Source organism: Cherax quadricarinatus, chromosome 25, assembly GCF_038502225.1.
Source record: "Cherax quadricarinatus isolate ZL_2023a chromosome 25, ASM3850222v1, whole genome shotgun sequence".
NCBI classification, from domain to species: domain Eukaryota; kingdom Metazoa; phylum Arthropoda; class Malacostraca; order Decapoda; family Parastacidae; genus Cherax; species Cherax quadricarinatus.
Window position 1 is genome coordinate 815,935 of NC_091316.1, and position 24,239 is coordinate 840,173.

Sequence of the window (24,239 nt, forward strand, 5' to 3'; positions counted from 1 at the left end):
TTTATGGTACCTCTTAATAAACATACAATACAGTATTTTAATAAACATACAATACAGTATTTGTAAATATACACTCACACTCCTTTATAAATACCAGGTGTTTCTAAAAAAAAAAGTTATCCCTTTATTTACACTGACTGATAAATTGTCTTAGGTATTCAGAGCAATGAATAGTGATACATCATGAATGTTTAGAATTTTTTTCATTTTATAAAAAATAAAATGGAGTTTTTTCTTACAGCCAGAATATGTCAAAATACTCAGCGATGTCCTTCACCATGGTGGGAACTCAACGGTGGCACGTATGGCTGCGGGTATTCAACTGAAGAATACATTAGCCTCAAATGATGCCAAAGTTAAAGTACAGTACCAACAGCGCTGGTTGGCATTCCCTCCAGATGTCAGGGACTACGTTAAAAGTAATGTAAGTTAAATATGAAGTATAAAGAGTATTGTTGGCTGTTTTACTTTTTTTTAGTATACAGTACTTGATATAAGCATAAAATGATCTGGAGTGTTGGAATAATTCCCTTGTATACAGTGGTACCTCGGGATACGAGCAGCTCAAAACTCGAACAGTCACGCAAGTGTATTTGTGAGTGCTTCTATAAGTGTAATTTGGGGGGGGGGGTTGAAACGGATTAATCTAATTTACACTATTCCTTGTGGGAACAAATTTGTTTGGTGTCGGCACTTGAACAACCTTCTGGAACGAATCAAGTTCGAATCCCTAGGTACCACTGTATTTTTAATGCAGTTTTGCAGAGAAATAAGACAATGGTAGCGCTAAAATCTGTCTAAAAGTGAGGTTAAAAAAAAAGTAAGATTTCAGAAACTTGTACGTTTTAAATATAAATAAAATATTACTGGTGAACAGCAAAGGTTATCTTGCTGTTTCTCATTTCATCTTCTAGTATTGTCATTTGCATTTTTTTGCATACACACATTTACATGGACCATTTTCTAAATAAATTAGTTTTTCAGGTTGTTGGGGCACTGGGCACAGAACAGAATCGTCCTAGTTCTGCTGCTCAGTGCGTAGCCTACATAGCACTCACAGAAATCCCTGTTGGGCAATGGCCAGACCTTATTGACAAGTTAGTGGCCAATGTGACTGCTCCTGGGGCAACGGATATGACCAAAGAATCTACTTTAGAAGCAATTGGATATATATGTCAGGTGAGAAATAGTGGTGGCTAACAAATTTATTACATTGCATAGGGTTCAGAAATGTCACTAGAAATTCAGTTAATGTTTATGTAATGGAGATCAATTATACACAGTATGTTATGCTTTTAAGCAGTGATATCAAATGAGCAGACTTTCTTAAATTATTTTATAAGAGGCCTGGTCATGGGCCAGGCTGTAGTGGCATTGACCCCCGGAACACCCTCCTCCTGCAGGTATACCAGTTGATCGATATATTCATTAGAATAGTTAGTTCAGTTATTTAATTTTAACCAAAACTTAACCTAATACAACCTTGCCAGAAGTTTTATTAAATATAGATTAACCTTTCCTTAATGCCGTTCGAAGTGAGGAATTAGAGGTTTTTGGAGATGGGTAAATATTTTGATTGTTTTAAATCAAGTGAGAATACTTGAGATATCTGCTAAAGGTAAATGACTTTTGTAGAAGGCATAATGGGGGGGGGGGGTAGTAGTAGTTTGGAGTTGCAAAGTAAACTTCATGTGTTTTGAGGTAAGTGTTTAATACATAATTGTTTTAAGAAGAGGATAAATAATTATGAAAGATGTGATAGGCAGCAGTTCTTTTACTGTATGGATAGAATAAATCTTTCTGAACTTGTTTTTAGAAAAGTGATTGATATGTCTGATCTTTATTGGTGGTAGCTAGAGTAATTGTGAAAGGAGGATAGAATATTAGGTGGATTCAGATAATTTAAGATGTCTATCTCTGTTCTAGTAAATACTTGGTATAGTATTGAGAGCCTCTTTCTATTTGTCACTTCATTTATGTGCTGATACTTAAAATCATCACATTAAGGAATTTTGTTGATCATTTAGTTTCAACCTCATAGAATGTCTGCTTTATATCTGTAAGATAAAATCAATTATATAACTTGATCACACCTTTTTCATAATTTTGTGATCCCTTATATTATGTAATCCTAAGTGGCATTAACCCTTTGAGGGTCTGTGCTGTAGGTCTACGGCTATACGTTGAGGGTCCAAACCGTAGATCTACGCCAAAATTCTAGCGGCGTTGAATTTAGCGCGAGAAGGCTGATAGGCCTACATTTGAGAGAACGGGTCTGCGTGGTGTGTATGCACTGTGAAGAAAAATTCTAGGGGCCAACATAGCATTGTGGGAATGCTGGCCCGGTTACCTTTGTTCACCATGCCTTGTCGCAAGGCAGCTCTCACTCCAAGCCGAATTGGGACTCGCCTCTTCCTATCTGATAGTTCTGAATATGATGGAAGTGGGAATGAAGACGAATTCTATGGCTTTGATCAGTTAGTGACCGAAAGGAATTACCAGGATATCGATAATAGTGCAGAAAATCCTGATGATCCTCAGCCTCTAGTGTAGGCACGTCTGTCACGTTCAGTTCTACCTCGTCACCAGAGAAAGCTAATTTTCGCGTGGCCAGGCCTCTGACTTCAGTAATGATGATAGTGACGTGCATTGTGATTTTATTGCTCTTGACGATCATTCGAGTAGTGATAGCGAGGAATCATATTCACCAGTGAAACGTCGGTATATACACCGCCGCATGCACTTGGGTAGTGTTGCCTATGCAGTGCCCATGGGATGGAGTACATCCCGTGGCCTTACACCCGGAATAGACAGTGAAAGTGAGGATGATGTGGCTACACTTGGCATGGATAGACCACAGGCATCAGTAGGTGGTGGTATTGGTTGTGATGGTGGTAGTGGTGATGGTAGTAGTGGTGATGGTAGTGCCATGGCCATGCATGACTCACCTGCCCAGGCTGGGACCCACGCCACTGACTCCTCAGCTCAAGGACAAAGTGGAGCGTCAACCACCAGCCCACCACAACCACAACTACCAGCACAACTAGCTTATGATGTCCAGTGTCCACCAGCAAACCATATCTGGGATTGGCAGCAAAATCTCAATTTTGTTCCCAAGCCCCACCAGTTTGATGTCTCTCAAAGTGGAAGTCTACCTACTTGTCCCCTTGGAAACACTGCAAATGAACTGGAATTCTTTGACCAGCCCTTGATGGAAACTATTGTCAGGGAAAGTAACAAGTATTTTGAGTACACCATGGCAAATACGATCATATCACCACAGTCAAGACTACACTGGTGGAAAGAGACAACTGTTGCAGAAATGTATTTGCCTTTTGCAACAATGCTTATGCTTTATGTCTATAAGCATAATATAAAATCATACTGGTTCACAGATCGGCTAATTTGTACCCTCGCCTTCAGTGAAATCATCCCAGTGAACAGGTTTAGCTTACTGTTATGTATGTTGCACTTCTCTGACAAAACCAGGCCTGACAGAAGTGACAGGTTATACAAGATTAGAAATGTTTTTGTGTATCTGAAAGAAGTTCAATATGTACTTCTATCCATTCAAGAATCTTATAATTGACGAGTCTTTGATTTTGTTCAAAGGTGGGCTGTCAAACCATACCATGAATGGGGTTTGAACCCGCGGTCATTCTCAAAACTCCAGACTGTCGCGTTAGCCACTGGGCCAGCTAACTTCAATAAGATTTGTCCAACTAGGTATATTTCTACACCTTAGGAAGGTTAGCATAGGCACCACTGTCCACAAATGCAAGTTTTTACAGACGAATCTCCCACGGGAGATTCATGCGTGCGAAGTTAGCTCGGAAGGTAAATGGGTTGTGCTGTTGGAGGGTTAGGCTGGCTTGAATTCTGCAGGTTGGAAGTAATATGTGCACTGATGATGGTGTTATTTGAATTGTGATATCTCCACATTTCTGGTAAGAATGCTGTTTAATGAGTGATGAATGAGGTTTTCTTCAGGTCACCCTTCCTCAGTTGGAAATAGCTCATGTTAAAAAGAAAGAGGATTGATTTTGTGAGGCTTGGGTTGATTCTTTGCATTAATGGCAAAAGTTAATGCATCTTTGGCTTGTTTTGACACTATTGCATTGCTGCATAAATAAACTTTCCAAGTTATGGATGTTTAGCACATTGTGTGTACTCTACACACAATTTGGTTAATGCAAATTCAGAATGGTTTCCATTTAGTGTATACTGTAGTGTTAAAAAATTTAGTGAAAATTATTTGTGTATTGAGAATAAATTGTATTTCTATCTACTATTTTTCAGGATATTGAACCAGAGGCTATAGCAGCTCAGAGCAACAACATTCTTACTGCCATTGTCCATGGGATGAAACGTGATGAACCAAATGATCATGTTAGACTGGCAGCAACAACAGCTCTTCTCAACTCCTTAGAATTTACAAGACAGAATTTTGAGAGAGATGCTGAACGACACTTCATAATGCAGGTGTTTATCTAAATTTAAATGTTTAACCCTTTCAGGGTCCGTCCTGTAGATCTACGGCTTTACGTTCAGGGTCCAAACCGTAGATCTACGCCATGAGCTCAGCTCACTCTGATAAACTGAGTGGTACATTTGGGCCTAGATATGAGAGAATACATCTATGTGGTATGTGTGCACCACATAAAACAGATCCTGCAGCACACTGTGTATAATGAGAGAAAAAAAATGAAATCATGATTTTTCGATTAAAAGCAACTTTGCAGTGTTTTTTCGTATGTTTTTTATAGTTGTATTTGCGATTTCTTGGTCTCATTTGATAGAATGGAAGACATATTACAGAAATAGAGATGACTTTGATTGGTTTTAGCACTGGAAATGGCTTGAAACTGAGCTCAAAGTAGCAGAAATGTTAAATTTTTGCCGATATTCAAGAGTAAACAAACGACCTCACACGTCTAATACACGTCAGCTGGTGGGTCTAATATACATTCACAAATATGGTGATGATATTTATACAATTATTACAGTATTGCATAACAGTAAATCTTCTATTTTTTGGTGTGAATAAAAATTCATTGTGAATAAAAAATCAAAATGGAATTTATTTGTAAAGCCTCAAAACATAACTAATGAACAGAGGAAATGTTAGTTTAGTGCCAGGAATGCCTACATTGTTCATTCTGGACCCTATTTTGAAATTGGAATATTTTGAACTTTGTGTTAAATTGGCCAAATTAACAATTTCCGATCACTTTATTTTGTAGTTGAAACAGTTGACTTGGCGATTTCTTGTGCTCAATCGATAGAATAGAAGTAATACTAGTGAAATAGCTAAGAATTTGGTTGATTGGAATAATGTAATTGGCCTAAAATGGGAGTCAGTCGGCAAAATCGCCGATTCGTAAATATCGCTGACACATCAAAATTGGCGAGAGCATAATTTCGTCAATTTTCCACCAAATTTCGAACTTTTTGTTTTATTACCTTCACAAAAAGATTCTCTACGATTTCATAAGAAAAAATAAATTATTTTTTTGAAAATTCTTGGACACTGGTGCGTGACTCCAGATTTGGGCCTTGGACCCTGAAAGGGTTAAGCCAAGTAATTATGGTGAATTGAATGCAGTGGGAGTTCTTTTTTCAATGATTATTATATTTAGGGATGTGCCAAAATATGCAAATCAATGGATATTTTTATTTTTATGGTATTGGTATCTGTGAAAAAGTTGCAGATAGCGACTGATACTTTTAAAGTATTAAATCTCAAGCTGCTGGTGATGTAAATTTACACCTAAATTTAAGTGCCTCCAAAATGGCGACTATCTGCTTGGTTAGGCCTATATCATAGAAAATGGGTATGTGCATTATAGAAAAAATACTGATATGTAAGGTATTGTGGAGCTAGTGGATGCCGTTACATTGTTCACCATGTCATCGTGAAACACACTTCAAGAATGATAACCTACTTTGGGTGGCACTAATGCTGAGTAGAATGAGGTCTTGTTCTACAAGTTTAGTATTCACTTATGGTTATGAAGCTAGGCTTTTAATGATGGTTAGGAAAATGCTCGAGACAGTGGTGTTGGATATGTAGTTATTATGCAGATTTTGGGAGCATTGAGATTTGAAAATGGTGTTATTAAAACTACAATTCAGAGGGCTGAGGAGGAGTTTTGAGATTGTTGGGCACTTTGAGAGGATGGTGTAAAATAGGACAACTTAAGAGGGTATGTAAATTTGAGGTGGAGGGAAGGAGGGTTATGGATCATCCAGGAAGGGTTGGAAGGAGGGGAAAAAAAGGGGTTTTGTGTGCTTAGCACTTGAACATCCAGCAGACTTGTACGAGTGGAGTACAGTGGTTTTCACGACATGTCATTCTGTTGCTGTATAAGGTAGCATTTATTAATAGATTTATGGAAACTAGTTAGTTGGACTATACAGTGGACCCTTGGTTTTCGTGTTTAATCCATTCCAGAGCCATCGGCCAAAACCATTTACCCCATAAGAAATAATGTAAATGGAATTAATCCGTTCCAGACACCCAGAAGTATCAAAATTTTTTTTACCTTAACCCTTTGACTGTTTTGGTCGTATATATACGTCTTACGAGCCACCGTTTTTGATGTATGTATACTCATAAATTCTAGCGGCTTCATATCAAGCAGGAGAAAGCTGGTAGGCCCACATGTGAGAGAATGGGTCTGTGTGGTCAGTGCACAATATAAAAAAAATCCTCCAGCACACAGCGCATGAGGAAAAAAAACTCCGACATTTATTTATTTATTTTTTTTTTTTTAAGATGCTAACTTTGTGGTCTATTTTCGTATAGTATTTATGGTTGTAGTCTGGCTTTCTTGGTCTCATTTAATAGAATGGAAAACATAGAAATAGAGGTGATTTTGATTGGTTTTACCATGAAAAGAACCTTGAATTGGAGCTCAAAGTAGGGGAAACGTTTGATTTTTGCCGATGTTCAAAAGTAAACAAATGTCATTCCAATAAACGTCCAAGTAGCCATTTTAATATGCAGTCATGAATGGATTGACAGTATTTATACAATTATGTATTACAATATTGCAGTAGTCTGCATAACAGTAAATCTTCTATTTTTTGTTTGAATTAAAATTCAAAATAGAATGGCAAGAGTAATATCAGAGGGGCCTGGAGACGTGACTGATGAACAAAGAAAAATGTTATTTTAGAGCCAGGAATGTCTGCATTGTTCATTCTGGACCCTATTTTGAAATTTTCGTGAAATTGGCCAAATCGCAAATTTCTGACTACATTCGTTATTGGGTAGTTGAAATCGGTAAATGGACAGTTTCTTGTACTCGGTTAATAGAAAAAATGGAGTTCTAAAGAAATAGCAATGAGTTTGGTCAACTGGAACAACGGAATTAGCCGAAAATAGGGCTCAAAGTGGGTGAAATCACCAATTCGTAAATATCGCCGAGGTTGCTAACTTTGCAAGAGCGTAGTTCCGTCGGTTTTCCATCATATTTCGTTCTTTTGGTGTCATTACACTCGGGAAAAGATTCTCTATCATTTCATGAGATTTTTTTTTTTTTTAATTTTGCGACACTAGGAGACACCTCAGGATTTGGCGTTGCGATAGTCAAGGGGTTAAATATACATTTACATGCACAAATTAATGAACATTAAACATGACACTTACCTTTTTTGAAGGCTGTTGCTGGCAGGGAGGAAGGGAGAGGGAAGATAGGTTAGTGTTTGGAAGGGGAATCCCCCTCCATAAGGACTAGGTGCCAAGTTCTTATCTGGGGTCACTTCCCTCCTTTTTTTTTTTTTTTACTGTCGCTAGGACCAGCTTGAGTCGCTGGACCAGTCACACAAAATATGTCCTGATAGGTCTGTTTCTGGCGTCTCTAAGATTTGCCATAAATGGGACATGGCATTGTAAGTCGCCAGCACGGATTGCAACAGCTTTCTCAGGGTGATATTGCTCCACAAATGAATGCACTTTTGTCCACATTGCACAAATTTCTTTAATCTTTGAAGAAGGCACCTTCTGTCATATCTCTTCCTCCTGCTCTGAAGCAATTTCCTCAGCTGTGGTCTGTTGCTGTTACAGCTCATCAGTGGTTAGCTCTTCATTGTGGTCCTCCACCAACTCTTCCAATCTCCAAATGCACATCCATCCCCATGGAATTCCCCAATGCCACAATTGATTGCACAACAGGTGTATGGTCAACAGGGTCAGCCTCAAACCTTTCAAAATCCTTCTTTTGGACACAATTTGGCCACAATTTTCTCCAAGCAGAGTTCATCGTCCTGGAAGTCACTCCCTGCCAAGCCTTATCTATAAGGCCTATGCAGTGGAAGATATTGAAGTGATTCTTCCAGAACACTCTTAAGGGTCAATTCAGAGTCCAAGGTTATGTCCAAGCACTTCTGAAACATTGCTTTGGTGTACAGTTTTTTGAAGTTTGCAATGGTCTGCTGGTCCATGGGCTGGAGGAGAGGAGTGGTGTTAGGAGGCAAAATCTTGTTATAAAACTGAATTCCTTAGACAATTGGTCTTCCAAGTCTGGAGGATGAGCAGGAGCATTGTCTATTAACAGGAGGCACTGGAGTGGCAATTTCTTATTCAGGAGGTATTTTTTCACACTGGGGTCAAATACTTCATTAAACCATTCCAGGAAAATTTCCCTTGACCCATACTCTACTGTTTGCCTTCCACATCACACAGTTTACTCTTAACAACAATTGTTTTTCTTGAACACACTGGGATTTTCAGAGGGATACACCAGTAAAGGCTTCACTTTGAAGTCCCCACTAGCATTACCACACAACAAGAGTAAGCCTGTCTTTCATAGGCTTGTGTCCTTGGAGTGCCTTTTCCTCCTGCATGATGTAGGTCCTCTTAGGCATTTTCTTCCAAAAGAGGCCTGTTTCGTCACAATTGAACACTTGTTGGGGTTGGAATTTTTCAGACTGCATAACATTTGAATTCCCCCCAACAAATTTTTCAGCCGCTTGTTTGTCTGAACTGGCACCCTCACCGTGCCTTACAACACTATGTATGCCACTTCGCTTCTTGAAATTTTCGAACCAGCCTTTGCTGGCCTTGAATTCTTTCATCACCACTTGTTTCAGGTAGTTTCTTTGAGACCCTCATACAACTACCTTGCCTTTTCACAAATGGACTGTACAACACTATCCCCTGCTTTCCGTGCACTGGGGACTGGACAGGTTCCATATGATCGACAAAAACTAAGGTAATCGACGAAAACTAAAGCTGAAAATCAACGAAAAAAGTCGGCCAAAACCAAAATTGGCAATAACTAAGACCGACGAAAACCAAGGGTCTACTGCACTTGGAGGTGAGAAGAACAGTGCCTGAAAGAATGGTGAGGATGTTGCAGTTTGGAGGGTCATCAGAAATATTATGTTAGTGCCTCGTAAGATTGCTATTAAATGAATGACAGTGAATATTTCCTCTACTTTGGGTTACTGTGCCTTGGTGAGTAATGGCTGGCAGGTTGGAAAAGAATGAATTAGTAATTCATGTTTTTTTATTTTTAGGTGGTCTGTGAAGCAACACAATCAACGAATACCCAGATTAAAGTGGCAGCGCTGCAGTGTCTTGTGAAAATAATGTCTCTATATTATCAGTATATGGAACACTACATGGGTCCTGCATTATTTGCAGTAAGTATTTAAATATTAAAAATGGAATGGGAAAAATTTTTAATATTTTCTGCCCCTCCATTTCAAGATAATGAATGCTTGGGAAAAACTAACTTGATCGGGAGAATTGGTGTAAAAAGGAAGAGAAAGGATAAACAGTGAAAGACAATAGGGGTACAGAAATGCATGGTATTATAATGTGACAAACCAGTTTTTAATGCACCATTACAAATCTAGAACAGCCCACAGTATAACCAGTACTGGAGGACAGGAATAGGTACTCCATTATATTACATGGTTGTACAGCACCTGAGGTACTAACAGCCCAATAACCCAAACATCCTAAATGCTAAATTCTTCCTCTTTGCTAACATTCAGGGGTTTAAAAAGTAAAAAATGATTAACTATAAAAGTGGGACTCCACAGAAGCAAATAGTGTTTGGAGCATTTACAAAGTGAATGCACAAAACATTATTTGTGAGTATAAGTAACAAGTACATGATTATATTTGGCTCATTTTGTTTAGAACTTATCAAAATAATAAGAGATGTAAAAACACTATTCATGGCTTTGTATCATTTGGAGATATTAAATAACTAGTAATTTGTGTGGTAGATGGCCAAAATTGTAAGTATGTGTTAGAGTAACATGTTCAGTGGTGACATTACAACTGCTCAAAAGACGTATATGGAAAGAATGAACTCTAAAGGCGTATTAGATACAAAACAGGAGGGATAGGGAAGTGTAAAATAGATCCTGTGAAGTATGGGATGTTGCAGATGCACTGAGAACACTGTATGGTCAAAAACTAATCAACCTACTACTAGCAAGTATTGGAAATATTGCCTAAAAGTGGAGGAAACTTGATAATTATATCTGATAGGAGATGAATAAATCAAGCTGTGACAGATGTGCTAACTATCTGTCCACCAATAGCAACAGTCCAGTTAAGCAGCTAATTAATAGAAAAGCCTGACCTTTGGCTGGGTGGCAAAGGTAAAAAAAAAAAAAAAAAAAAAAAAATGCAAATTTAACTTCACCATGTACAATATTAAAAAATATTGAAATATTGGTCCTTTTGTGTATTTACACATCTTTGAAGTAACTACCTAGTTCCAAAAATTTGTATCAATGCATGAAAGTGCCCCCCCCCCCCCTTTTAACAAATTGGCCGTCTCCCACCGAGGCAGGGTGACTCAAAAAGAAAGAAAAAAATCCCGAAAAATAAAATACTTTCGTCGTCATTCAACGCTTTTGCATCACTCATACGTAATCACTGTTTTTTTGCATAGGTGCACAGAACACAGCAGTTTAGAAGCATATACGTATAAAGATATACAACATATCCCAACAAACTGCCAATATCCCAATCCCTCCTTTAAAGTGTAGGCATTGTACTTCCCATTTCCAGTACTCGAGTCCAGCTATATAAAAATAACTGGTTTCCCTGAAGCCCTTTACTAAATATTACCCTGCTCACCCTCCAACAGCTCATCAGGTCCCAAAAACCATTAGTCTCCATTTACTCGTATCTAACACGTTCACGCATGCTTGCTGGAAGCCCCTCACCCACAAAACCTCCTTTATCCCCTCTCTCCAGTCTTTTCGAGGACGGCCCCGACCCCGCTTTTCTTTCCCTACATGTTTATACGCTCTCCATGTCATTCTACTTTGATCCATTCGTGTACATATAGTATATATTATGGTATTTGTTTATACACAGATTACACTAGAAGCCATGAAGAGTGACATTGATGAGGTGGCACTTCAGGGAATTGAGTTTTGGTCCAATGTATGTGATGAAGAAGTTGATCTTGCTATAGAAGCTTCTGAAGCTGCTGAACTTGGCCGTCCACCAGAGAGGACATCCAGATTTTATGCTAAGGGTGCTTTACAGGTGAGGGAATATTGTATATATTTTTTTAACACTTCAGTCGTCTCCCACCGAGGCAGGGTGACCCAAAAAAGAAAGAAAATCCCCTTAAAGAAAATACTTTCATCATTATTCAACACATTCACTTCACCCATACATAATCGCTGTCTTTGCAGAGGCACTTAGATACGACAGTTCAAAATTCCCTCCAAACTGCCAGTATACCAAACCCCTCATTTAAAGTGCAAGCATTGTACTTCCCATTTCCAGGACTCAAGCCTGGTTAACTGGTTTCCCTGAATCCCTTCACAAAATATTACCCTGCTCACACTCCAACAGCTCGTCAGGTCCCAAAAACCATTAGTCTCCATTCACTTTTATCTAACATGCTCATGCATGCTTGCTGGAAGTCCAAGCCCCTCGCCCCTCCCTCCCTTCAACCTTTCTGAGGACAACTCCTACCCCGCCTTCCTTACCCTACAGATTTATATGCTCTCCAAGTTGTTCTACTTTGATCCATTCTCTCTAAATGACCATACCCCTCTTCAGTCCTCTGACTAATACTTTTAGCAACTCCACATCACCTAATTTCCACACTCCAAATTCTCTGCATAATATTTACACCACACATTGCCCTTAGACAGGACATCTCCACTGCCTCCAGCCACCTCGCTGCAGTAATTGCAACCCAAGCTTTACACCCATACGAGAGTGGTGGTACCACTATACTTTTATACATTCCCTTCTTTGCCTCCATAGATAACGTTTGGCTCCACATACCTCAACGCACCACTCGCCTTTTTTCCTTCATAAATTCTATGGGTAACCTCATCCTTCATAAACCCATCTGCTGACATGTCAACTCCCAAATATCTGAAAACATTCACTTCTTCCATACTCCCTCTCTCCAATGTGATATCCAATTTTTCTTTAAATCATTTGATACCCTCATCACCTTACTCTTATCTACGTTCACTTTCAACTTTCTACCTTTACACACCCTGCCAAACTCGTCCACTAACCTTTACAACTTTTCTTTAGAATCTCCTATAAGCACAGTATCATAAGCAAAAAGTAACTGTGTCCCCTCCCATTTTGTATTTGATTTCCCATAATTTAATCCTGCTCCTCTCCTTAACACCCTAGCATTTTAATTGAAAATATGCTGGTAATAATTTGCTTTCTCAGTATATTGGTGATTAATTTGTAGGTTATATAGAGTCCATAAAAATTTCCATTTTAAATGAAATAATTGACTAAAGTACCTTTCTTTGCCAGTACCTTGTACCTGTGTTGATGATGACATTAAGCAAGCAGGAAGAAGCAGATGATGATGATGAGTGGAATCCATGCAAAGCTGCTGGAGTCTGCGTTATGCTCTTGGCTACTTGTACAGAAGATGATATTGTGCCACATGTTCTTCCATTTGTCAAAGAAAATATAAAGAACTCAAATTGGAGACTGCGTGATGCTGCCATTATGGCATTTGGTTAGTATTGGGATAAGCTTCATATGACCGCTATAAATTTTATTACTGTTCTTAGCTGAGGTCTTATACAGTGGAACCTCAACTTGCGAGTTTAATCCATTCCATGACCTTGCTCGCAACTGGAGTTACTCATTTGCAGTCAATTTACCTTATTGAAATTAATTGAAATGCAATTAATCCGTTCCAGTGGAATTCTGTGCTTCAATAATTTCAGTAATATCAACTCTACAGCTTATTTATCTATCTCACTTCATCTAATGACATAATAAACAATATAAATAACATAGAAACCTGATATATATACTCTAAAATGGATAAAATATGTAATTCTTTTAGTGGTATGGGCAGTGTCGGTGGTGGACACGAGTTTGGAGACCGGACAAAATACTACTAGAATAATTTCGCTAATATCATCTATACGGCTTATTTATCTATCACAGTTCATCTAATGTGACATAATGAGCAATATAAATATACTCTAGAATGAATAAAATGTCATTGAATATGTGGCGGCAGCGGCCGACAAGTGTTTGTCTGGAAACAGGACAAAATAAAGTGGACCCCCGCCTAACGATATTATTTCAATCCAGAAGTCTGTTTGGGTGCCGTAATAGACCGAATTTGTTCCCATAAGAAATATTGTGAATTAGATTAGTCCGTTTCAGACCCCCAAAAATACACCTACAAAAGCACTTACAAAAATACACTTAAATAATTGGTCGAGTTGGGAGCTGATCGTTAGGCGGGGGTCCACTGTACCTCCTGAATACTTCGCTATCTTCAACTCTGCGGCTTATTTATCTATCATAGTTCGTCTAATATGATGTAACAAACAATGTAAATAACATAGAAACCTGATATATACTCGAGAATGAAGAAAATGTCATTGTATTTGTGGCGGTGGCCAACGAGTGTGTCTGGAGACAGGACAAAATACCCCTTGAATATTTCGCTATCATCAACTCTACGGCTTATTTATCTATCACGGTTCATCTAATATGAAATAATAAACAATATAAATAACACAGAAACCTGATATATATTCTAGAAAGAATAAAATATGCCATTATGTAATAGGTGGAGGCGGCCACAACCACTCTGTTGTGGTAAACGCTGCCATCAAGCGACGGCCTTTTGAAGCTGTCTATTATAATTATTATGTAGTACATTATTATTATCTTGCTACTCCTACTTACACTTTGGTCACATTTCACAGACACGCACATGCATATATATATATACATACATCTAGGTTTTTCTCCTTTTTCTAAATAGCTCTTGTTCCTCTTTATTTCTTCTATTGTCCATGGGGAAGTGGAAAAGAATCTTTCCTCTGTAAGCCATGCGTGTCGTGTGAGGCGACTAAAATGCCGGGAGCAATGGGCTAGTAACCCCTTCTCCTGTAGACATTTACTAAAAAAGAGAAGAAGAAAAACTTTATAAAACTGGGATACTTAAATGTATGTGGATGTAGTGCGGATGACAAGAAACAGAAGATAGCTGATGTTATGAATGAAAAGAAGTTGGATGTCCTGGCCCTAAGCGAAACAAAGCTGAAGGGGGTAGGGGAGTTTCGGTGGGGGGAAATAAATGGGATTAAATCTGGGGGGAAATAAATGGGATTAAATCTGGAGTATCTGAGAGAGTTAGAGCAAAGGAAGGGGTAGCAGTAATGTTGAAGGATCAGTTATGGAAGGAGAAAAGAGAATATGAATGTGTAAATGCAAGAATTATGTGGATTAAAGTAAAGGTTGGATGCGAAAAGTGGGTCATAATAAGCGTGTATGCACCTGGAGAAGAGAGGAATGTAGAGAGAGAGCGAGAGATTTTGGGAGATGTTAAGTAAATGTATAGGAGCCTTTGAACCAGGTGAGAGAGTAATTGTGGTGGGGGACCTGAATGCTAAAGTAGGAGAAACTTTTAGTGAGGGTGTGGTAGGTAAGTTCGGGGTGCCAGGTGTAAATGATAATGGGAGCCCTTTGATTGAACTTTGTATAGAAAGGGGTTTAGTTATAGGTAATACATATTTTAAGAAAAAGAGGATAAATAAGTATACAAGATATGATGTAGGGCGAAATGACAGTAGTTTGTTGGATTATGTATTGGTAGATAAAAGACTGTTGAGTAGACTTCAGGATGTACATGTTTATAGAGGGGCCACAGATATATCAGATCACTTTCTAGTTGTAGCTACACTGAGAGTAAAAGGTAGATGGGATACAAGGAGAATAGAAGCATCAGGGAAGAGAGAGGTGAAGGTTTATAAACTAAAAGAGGAGGCAGTTAGGGTAAGATATAAACAGCTATTGGAGGATAGATGGGCTAGTGAGAGCATAGGCAATGGGGTCGAAGAGGTATGGGGTAGGTTTAAAAATGTAATGTTAGTGTTCAGCAGAAGTTTGTGGTTACATGAAAGTGGGTGCGGGAGGAAAGAGGAGCGATTGGCGGAATGATGTAAAGAGAGTAATAAGGGAGAAAAAGTTAGCATATGAGAAGTTTTTACAAAGTAGAAGTGATGCAAGGAGGGAAGAGTATATGGAGAAAAAAAAGAGAGGTTAAGAGAGTGGTGAAGCAGTGTAAAAAGAGAGCAAATGAGAGAGTGGGTGAGATGTTATCAACAAATTTTGTTGAAATTAAGAAAAAGTTTTGGAGTGAGATTAACAAGTTAAGGAAGCCTAGAGAACAAATGGATTTCAGTTAAAAATAGGAGAGGAGAGTTAGAGGTATTGGGAAGATGGAGGGAATATTTTGAGGAATTGTTAAATGTTGATGAAGATAGGGAAGCTGTGATTTTGTGTATAGGGCAAGGAGGAATAACATCTTGTAGGAGTGAGGAAGAGCCAGTTGTGAGTGTGGGGGAAGTTCGTGAGGCAGTAGGTAAAATGAAAGGGGGTAAGGCAGCTGGGATTGATGGGATAAAGATAGAAATGTTAAAAGCAGGTGGGGATATAGTATTGGAGTGGTTGGTGCAATTATTTAATAATTGTATGGATGAGGGTAAGGTACCTAGGGATTGGCAGAGAGCATGCATAGTTCCTTTGTATAAAGGCAGAGGGGACAAAAGAGAGTGCAAAAATTATAGGGGGATAAGTCTGTTGAGTATACCTGGTAAAGTGTATGGTAGTTACTATTGAAAGAATTAAGAGTAAGACAGAGAATAGGATAGCATATGAACAAGGAGGCTTTAGGAAAGGTAGGGGGTGTGTGGACCAGGTGTTTACAGTTAAACATAAAAGTGAACAGTATTTAGATAAGGCTAAAGAGGTCTTTGTGGCATTTATGGATTTGGAAAAGGCGTATGACTGGGTGGATAGGGGGGCAATGTGGCAGATGTTGCAGGTGTATGGTATAGGAGGTAGGTTACTGAAAGCAGTGAAGAGTTTTACGAGGATAGTGAGGCTCAAGTTACAGTATGTAGGAAAGAGGGAAATTATTTCCCGGTAAAGGTAGGCCTTAGACAAGGATGTGTGATGTCACCGTGGTTGTTTAATATATTTATAGATGGGGTTGTAAGAGAAGTAAATGCGAGGGTCTTGGCAAGAGGTGTGGAGTTAAAAGATAAAGAATCACACATAAAGTGGGAGTTGTCACCAGTTGCTCTTTGCTGATGACACTGTGCTCTTGGGAGATTCTGAAGAGAAGTTGCAGAGATTGGTGGATGAATTTTGTAGGGTATGCAAAAGAAGAAAATTAAAAGTGAATACAGGAAAGAGTAAGGTTATGTGGATAACAAAAAGATTAGGTTATGAAAGATTGGATATCAGATTAGAGGGAGAGAGTATGGAGGAGGTGAATGTATTCAGATATTTGGGAGTGGACGTGTCAGCGGATGGGTCTATGAAAGATGAGGCGAATCATAGAATTGATGAGGGGAAAAGGGTGAGGGGTGCACTTAGGAGTCTGTGGAGACAAAGAACTATGTCCTTGAAGGCAAAGAGGGGAATGTATAAGAGTATAGTTTTACCAACGCTCTTATATGGGTGTGAAGCATGAGTGATGAATGTTGCAGCGAGGAGAAGGCTGGAGGCAGTGGAGATGTCATGTCTGAGGGCAGTGTGTGGTGTGAATATAATGCAGAGAATTCGTAGTTAGGAAGTTAGGAGGTGGTGTGGGATTACCAAAACTGTTGTCCAGAGGGCTGAGGAAGGGTTGTTGAGGTGGTTCGGACATGTAGAGATAATGGAGCGAAACAGAATGACTTCAAGAGTGTATCAGTCTGTAGTGGAAGGAAGGCGGGGTAGGCGTCGGCCTAGGAAAGGTTGGAGGGAGGGGGTAAAGGAGGTTTTGTGTGCGAGGGGCTTGGACTTCCAGCAGGCATGTGTGAGCGTGTTTGATAGGAGTGAATGGAGACAAATGGTTTTTAATACTTGACGTGCTGTTGGAGTGTGAGCAAAGTAACATTTATGAAGGGGTTCAGGGAAACCGGCAGGCCGGACTTGAGTCCTGGAAATGGGAAGTACAGTGCCTGCACTCTGAAGGAGGGGTGTTAATGTTGCAGTTTAAAAACTGCAGTGTAAAGCACCCTTCTGGCAAGACAGTGATAGTGAATGATGAAAGTTTTTCTATTTCGTGCCACCCTGCCTTGGTGGGAATCGGCCAGTGTGATAATAAAAAAAACTTCCGTTCTATCAAATGAGACCAAAAAATCAAGAATACAACCATAAAATCCATTCGAAATTACCACTATGGGGTGGCTAATTGCTGAGAAGTGAACTCCATTATTTATGCTTAGATTTCTTTCATTTTTGGTGCACGTTAAGAAGCATCTTTCCATCATACATTGCCCAAGTTTCAATAAGGTAGTCCAACAAACAAATGAGATACAATTCCCAAGATCAAGAGCAAGAGCCCCTCACCAGTGTCAAGGAACCTGCCTTGAGGTCTCCTTGCTTGTGGAAATTTTGCTTGCGTATGGAAGCAAAAAATCTACCCATCGACTGCTCGTTTTTGGAAAAACTCGCACATGGACATTCTTGCAAGTAGAGGTTCCACTGTACTATACTTTCATACATTCCCTTCTTTGCCTCCATAGATAACATGTTTTGTATCCACATATACAGGTCCTCCATCACAAATCCGGCATCATTGGGACCTGTAGTGTGCCGGATTACTGAGTTTGCCGAATTACAGAGTGGTTAAGTTTGAATACACTTAACCCTTTGACTGTCGCAACCCCCAATCCTGAGGTGTCTCCTGGTGTCGCAAAATTTAAAAAAAAAAAAATTATTTTTTCTTATGAAATGATAGAGAATCTTTTCCCGATTGTAATGACACCAAAAAAACAAAATTTGATGGAAAACTGACGGAATTATGCTCTCGCGAAGTTAGCGACCTCGGCGCTGTTTACAAATCTGCGATTTCGCCCACTTTGAGCCCTATTTTCGGCTAATTCCATTGTTCTAGTCGCCCAAACTCATAGCTATTTCTTTAGAACTTCATTTTTTCTATCGATTGAGTACAAGAAACTGCCCATTTACTGATTTCAACTACCTAATAATGTGGTCAGAAATTTGCAATTTGGCCAATTTCACGAAAACTAAAAAATATGACAATTTCAAAATAAGGTCCAGAATGAACAATGCAGACATTCCAGGCTCTAAAATAACGTTTTCTTTGTTCATCAGTCACGTCTCCAGGCCCCTCTGATATTACTCTTGCTTTCTATTTTGAATTTTTATTCAAACAAAAAATATTAGACTTACTATTATGCAGACTACTGCAATGCTGTAATAACTGTATAAATAACATCAACCCATTCATGACTGCATATTAGAATGGCTAGTTGGACATTTATTGGACAATGGCATCATTTGTTTACTTTTGAACATTGGCAAAAATCAAACATTTCCCCTAATTTGAGCTCCATTTCTAGGTTCTTTTTATAGTAAAATCAATCAAAAACATCTCTATTTCTGTAATATGTTTTCCACTCTATCAAATGAGACCAAGAAAACTAGAATACAGTGGACCCCCGCTTAACGATCACCTCCAAATGCGACCAATTATGTAAGTGTATTTATGTAAGTGCGTTTGTATGTGTATGTTTGGGGGTCTGAAATGGACTAATCTACTTCACAATATTCCTTATGGGAAAAAATTCGGTCAGTACTGGCACCTGAACATACTACTGGAATGAAAAAAGTTCGTTAACCGGGGGTCCACTGTACAACCATAAATACTATACGAAAATAGACCACAAAGTCGGCATTTTAATTAAAAAAAACGGTCAGTTTTTTTTTTCTCATTATACACTGCGTGCTCCAGGATTTTTTTTACATGGTGCACACTGACCACACAGACCCATTCTCTCACATGTGGGCCTACCAGCTTTCTCCTGCTTGATTTGAAGCCGCTAGAATTTATGAGTATATATACGTCAAACACGGCACCTCGTAAAATGTATATATACGGCTGCGACAGTCAAAGGGTTAATAAAATTAACCAACTTGACTTACACAGTTCATTGAACATCGGCAAAAATCTAACATTTCCGCTACTTTGAGCTCTGTTTTAAGGTACTTTTCGTCATGAAAGCAATCAAAATCATGTCTATTTCTGTAATGTATCTTCCATTATATCAAATGAGTTCAAAAAATGAGAATACAACCATAAAAAATATACGAAAATATACTGCAAAGAGGCGGCTAATGGCTGAGGAGTGAACTCCCTTATTTATCATCCGTCATTTTTATTTTTGTTGTACGTTAAGAAGCATCTTTCCATCATACATTGCCCAAGTTTCAATGAGACAGACCAACAAACAACCGACAAAAAAAAATATTTACCAAAAAATCATATATGGCAAGCCCAAGCCAGGTACTAGAAATAAGTCACTGTCTGACTTTTCTGGGTTATCCTAGGTTCTCTACACATACACGATGTATGATAATCTATGAAACTGTATTTGTGTATACCTGAATAAACTTATTTATTTCTAGTCTGTCAACTGAGGACAAGAAACCGCCCATTCACTTATTTCAACTACCCAATAAAGTGGTCAGAAATTGGCAATTTGGCCGATTTCACACAAATTTCAACAGATGCCAATTTCAAAATAGGATCCAGAATAAACAATGCAGACATTCCTGGCACTAAAATAACATTTTCTCTGTTCATTAGTCACAGCTACAGGCCCCTCTTGTATTACTCTTGCTTACCATTTGGAACTTTTATTCACAAAAAAAGTAAAAGATTTACTGTTATGTAGATTACTGCATTATTGTAACAATTGTATAAATAATGTCAATCCATTCTTGACTCCGTACTGGAATTTAGACTGGCAGGCGGACAGGTATTGGAGCTTCGCTAAAGAGTAGAACATTTTCGCTACTGTGAGCGCAATTTCAAGGTACTTTTCGCCATGAAAGCAATCAAAATCATATCTATTTCTGTAATATATCTTTCATTCTATCAAATGAGACCAAAAAAATGAGAATATAACCATAACCATTCAAAAATATACCTCTAAGCGGCCGCTAATGGCTGAGAAGTGAACTCCGCTATTTATGGTCTGATTTCTTTCATTTTTTGGTGTACTTGAAGTATCTTTCCATCATACATTGCCCAAGTTTGAATTAGATAACCCAACAAACAACTGAGAAAATAATAATTATTTACTACACGTACATGTACAAGGTATACATGCCTAGCTGACATCAGTAAGTTTATTCAGGTATACACAAATACATTTACGTAGAATTATCATACATAGCAGCATATGTGTAGAGAACCTAGGATAACCCAAAAAAGTCAGTGACTTATTTCTATTGGGGTCCTTTTACCTTATAATATAAATGTTATAATATTTTCTTATTATTCTATAATGAAAACATCTTATCATACTAAAAAGACTATCTACTACACGAGGGTCATTAAGACTATCTTCAATACGAGGGTTATTAAGACTATCTACAATACGAGGGTCACTATCTACAATATGAGTGACATACTACGGTATAGAAAGGCACTTGTTATGCTGAGTATTTCAAGAAAATTAGGTCCGTATCCCAGGATAACACCCACACTAGTCGACTAGCACCCAGGTACCCATTTACTGATGGGTAAACATAGACAACAGGTGTAAAGAAACACACCTAATGTTTCTACCCTGGCTGGGAATCGAATATTTACCAAAAATCATATATCGCTAACCCAAGCCAGGTACTAAAAATAAGCCATGTTGACTTTTTTGGGGTTATCCTAGGTTCTCTACACATATGCTGCTATGTGTGATAATCTGTAGAGAGAAAATAACTTTTGTTTCATGTTTATGGTGGAGTACGAGTGTATATCGTAGTTAGCCCTGTGCTATACTCCGTTTTCTCTAATATAAGCCACCAAGACAAGGATGGGAGAATGGTATTTGTTTACCATATCCTCTTCATAACTGTCGAACTGCTCGGTGTTATGCCAAATATTATTCATTCTGGAGTATTTAACATGTTTTATGTTTTTTATATTGTTTCTTATGTCATATTAGATCAATTGTGATAGACAAATAAGCTGTAGTGTTGATAGTAGCGTAATAATAAAGCATATTCTCCTGCTTCATGACTGAGCTCATGGCAACCGACAGTGGCTTCGAAGCCACCTTATCTTTAATGGATAATGTACTGTGTAGGTGCTTTACATAATGAGAAGCATTTCATTTATTCATTGGAACCATGGCTAGGGCTAAAAGTAAGCAGGTTAAAACAATAAATGGAGAAAAAGAAATCGGAATGACTGAAATTATGCTAGCCAAAATTAGTGCCGAATAACTGATTGCCGGATTTGTGATGGCGGACCTGTACCTCAACGCACCACTCAACTTTTTTCCCTCATCAATTCTGTGATTACCCTTATTCTTCATAAATCCATCCGCCAACACATCAACTCCCAAGTATCTGAAAACATTCACTTCTTCCATACTCCTCCTCCCCAATTTGATATCCAATTTTTCTTATCTAAATCATTTAATACCCTCATCACCTTACTCTTTTCTATGTTCACTTTCAACTTTCTACCTTTACACACACTCCCAGACTCATCCACTAACATTTGCAATTTTTCTTTAGAATCTCCCATAAGCACAGCATCATCAGCAAAATGCAACTGTCAATTCCCATTTTGTATTTAATACCCCAAAATTTAATCTCACCCCCTCACCTGAACACCTTAGCATTTACTTCTTTTACAACCCCATCTATAAATATATTAAACAACCATGGTGACATTACACATCCCTGTCAAAGACCTACTTTTACGACTGCATATTGGAATGGACAGTGACGTCATTTGTTTATTCTTGAACATAGCCAAAACATTCGAACATTTCTCCTGTGTTGAGTTCAATTTCAAGGTACTTTTCGTCGTGAAAGCAATCAAAATCATATCTATTTCTGTAACATATCTTCCATTCTATCAAATAAGACAAAAAAAAAAAATACAACCATAAAAACCATACAAAAATACTGCTAAGGGGTGGCTAATTGCTGAGAAGTGAACTCCATTATTTATGCTTAGATTTCTTTTATTTTTGGTGTACATTAAGCATCTTTTCATCATACATTGCCCAAGTTTAAATAAACTAGTCCAACAAACAAAGAGAGCAAGATCAAGAGCCCCGCACCAGCATCAAGGAACCTGCCTTGTCTGCTCACTTTTGGAAACTTCGCTTGCATATGGAAACAAAAAATCGACCCGTCGACTGCTCGTATTTGGAAAAACGTGCACATGGATGCGCTTGCAGGTAGAATGTTCCACTGAAATTTATTTTACAATACATAATTGTTGGTATGTATACTATATTGTTTAAGTCAGTAGTTGGTTATTTTTCCTTTATTTGAGCCGTTTCCATTCCATGCCAAAAGTTGATCACCTCTAGTGTTCCCATTTTGAAATCGACGGTGGGGGTGATGCCAAAATTATAATTCTGAGGGCTGAGGAGGGAGCCATTGAAATCATATGAATAGTTAGATGATGAAGCAGAATAGGATGACCTAGTGGGTGCATAAATGTGGGATGGAAGGAGGGGCAGAATTATGAAGGGATTCAGGGGAAACTTGGTTAGCTGGATGTGGGTTCTGGAGATGGGTAGCAGGTGCCTATGCTGAGGGGCAGGGGTGGGGATGTCCATTTAGACTCTAAAGATGCATAAAACAAACCTCTAAATTTTAGAGGTTTGTTTTGTGCATCTTGCCCTGTCTTGGTGTGATATAGTTTGTGGAAAACACTATGCCAGCCTTAAGTTAAATATAATCTTCTGGAGCTCAGTGTACAACAACTAAAATGGAGAATATTGCATAAACCTGATCCCATTTTGGGCAAAATAATTGTTAGGACATTGAAGAAAAGATGAAAATGCCAAATCTTTTATTTTACTAGCTTTGCTTAATTATGAAGGGTACAAGAATGTTTATACTATAGTAACAACTGGAAGAGGAGGTATGACCAAGCAAGTTTCTTGCAGAGGTGAGGCGAGAGGGTAAAATAAGCTGAATGGAAGATGATTAGGGTTTCAAAGTAATTGGAGCTATGCAGGAGACCTACAGGCTAGTGGAGCATGTATATCTTCTAATTTTGTGGAGGTGTTGACTGGTTGAGTTTTTCTGTGAATATACTCATGGTACAGATGTTTAGCCAAACTGAAGGCTAAATATTTAGTTCGGCTCCATGGTGTTTGGGATTCAGGGAAACCGGCAGGCTGGACTTGAGTCCTGGAGACGAGAAGTACAGTACCTGCACTCTGAAGGAGGGGTGTTAATGTTGCAGTTTAAAAACTGTAGTGTAAAGCACCCTTCTGGCAAAATAGTGATGGAGTGAATGATGGTGAAAGTTTTTTTTTCGGGCCACCCTGCCTTAGTGGGAATCGGCCAGTGTGTTAATAAAAATTAATAAACTCCTAAAATGGGCATTAGGCATGGGCTGTTATGTTAATCTTGTCAATGTAGGGTATCTAATATTGGATGTTAGTTCAAATTTTTAAAAAATGAGCTTGAATTATGATGCATTACGATGAAGGTAAGGATAACCGCCGCCACGAACAAAATATGGGTTAATGACTTGAATTGAATCGGTTCATTAATGTTTTGTCTGGGAATGTGTAGATAATGTCTTCTGCACCAGAAAATTGCTTGGTACTCTATAATAGTTGAGCTTCGTATCCCTGATCTCCCTCGCCTGCATTTTTCTTCATTTGAATTAAGTGGTTATTCTTTCATGCTGTGCAATTCCTGATTTATCCACTTTTTTTTTTTTTTTTTTTTT

At 38.4% G+C, this 24,239-nt stretch overlaps 1 protein-coding gene across 1 annotated transcript in view; it reads left to right on the forward strand.

Moving 5' to 3' along the window:
- Positions 1–241: 241 nt before the first annotated feature.
- Fs(2)Ket (Importin subunit beta Fs(2)Ket) overlaps positions 242–24,239 on the forward strand; it is a gene marked incomplete at its 5' end in the record, with an annotated part of 55,007 nt that continues 31,009 nt past the window's right edge. The window contains 6 exon segments of the mRNA XM_070088527.1: positions 242–424; positions 985–1,179; positions 4,300–4,482; positions 9,526–9,651; positions 11,354–11,527; positions 12,782–12,992. Of these exon segments, the coding sequence (XP_069944628.1) occupies positions 242–424; positions 985–1,179; positions 4,300–4,482; positions 9,526–9,651; positions 11,354–11,527; positions 12,782–12,992 (1,072 nt within the window).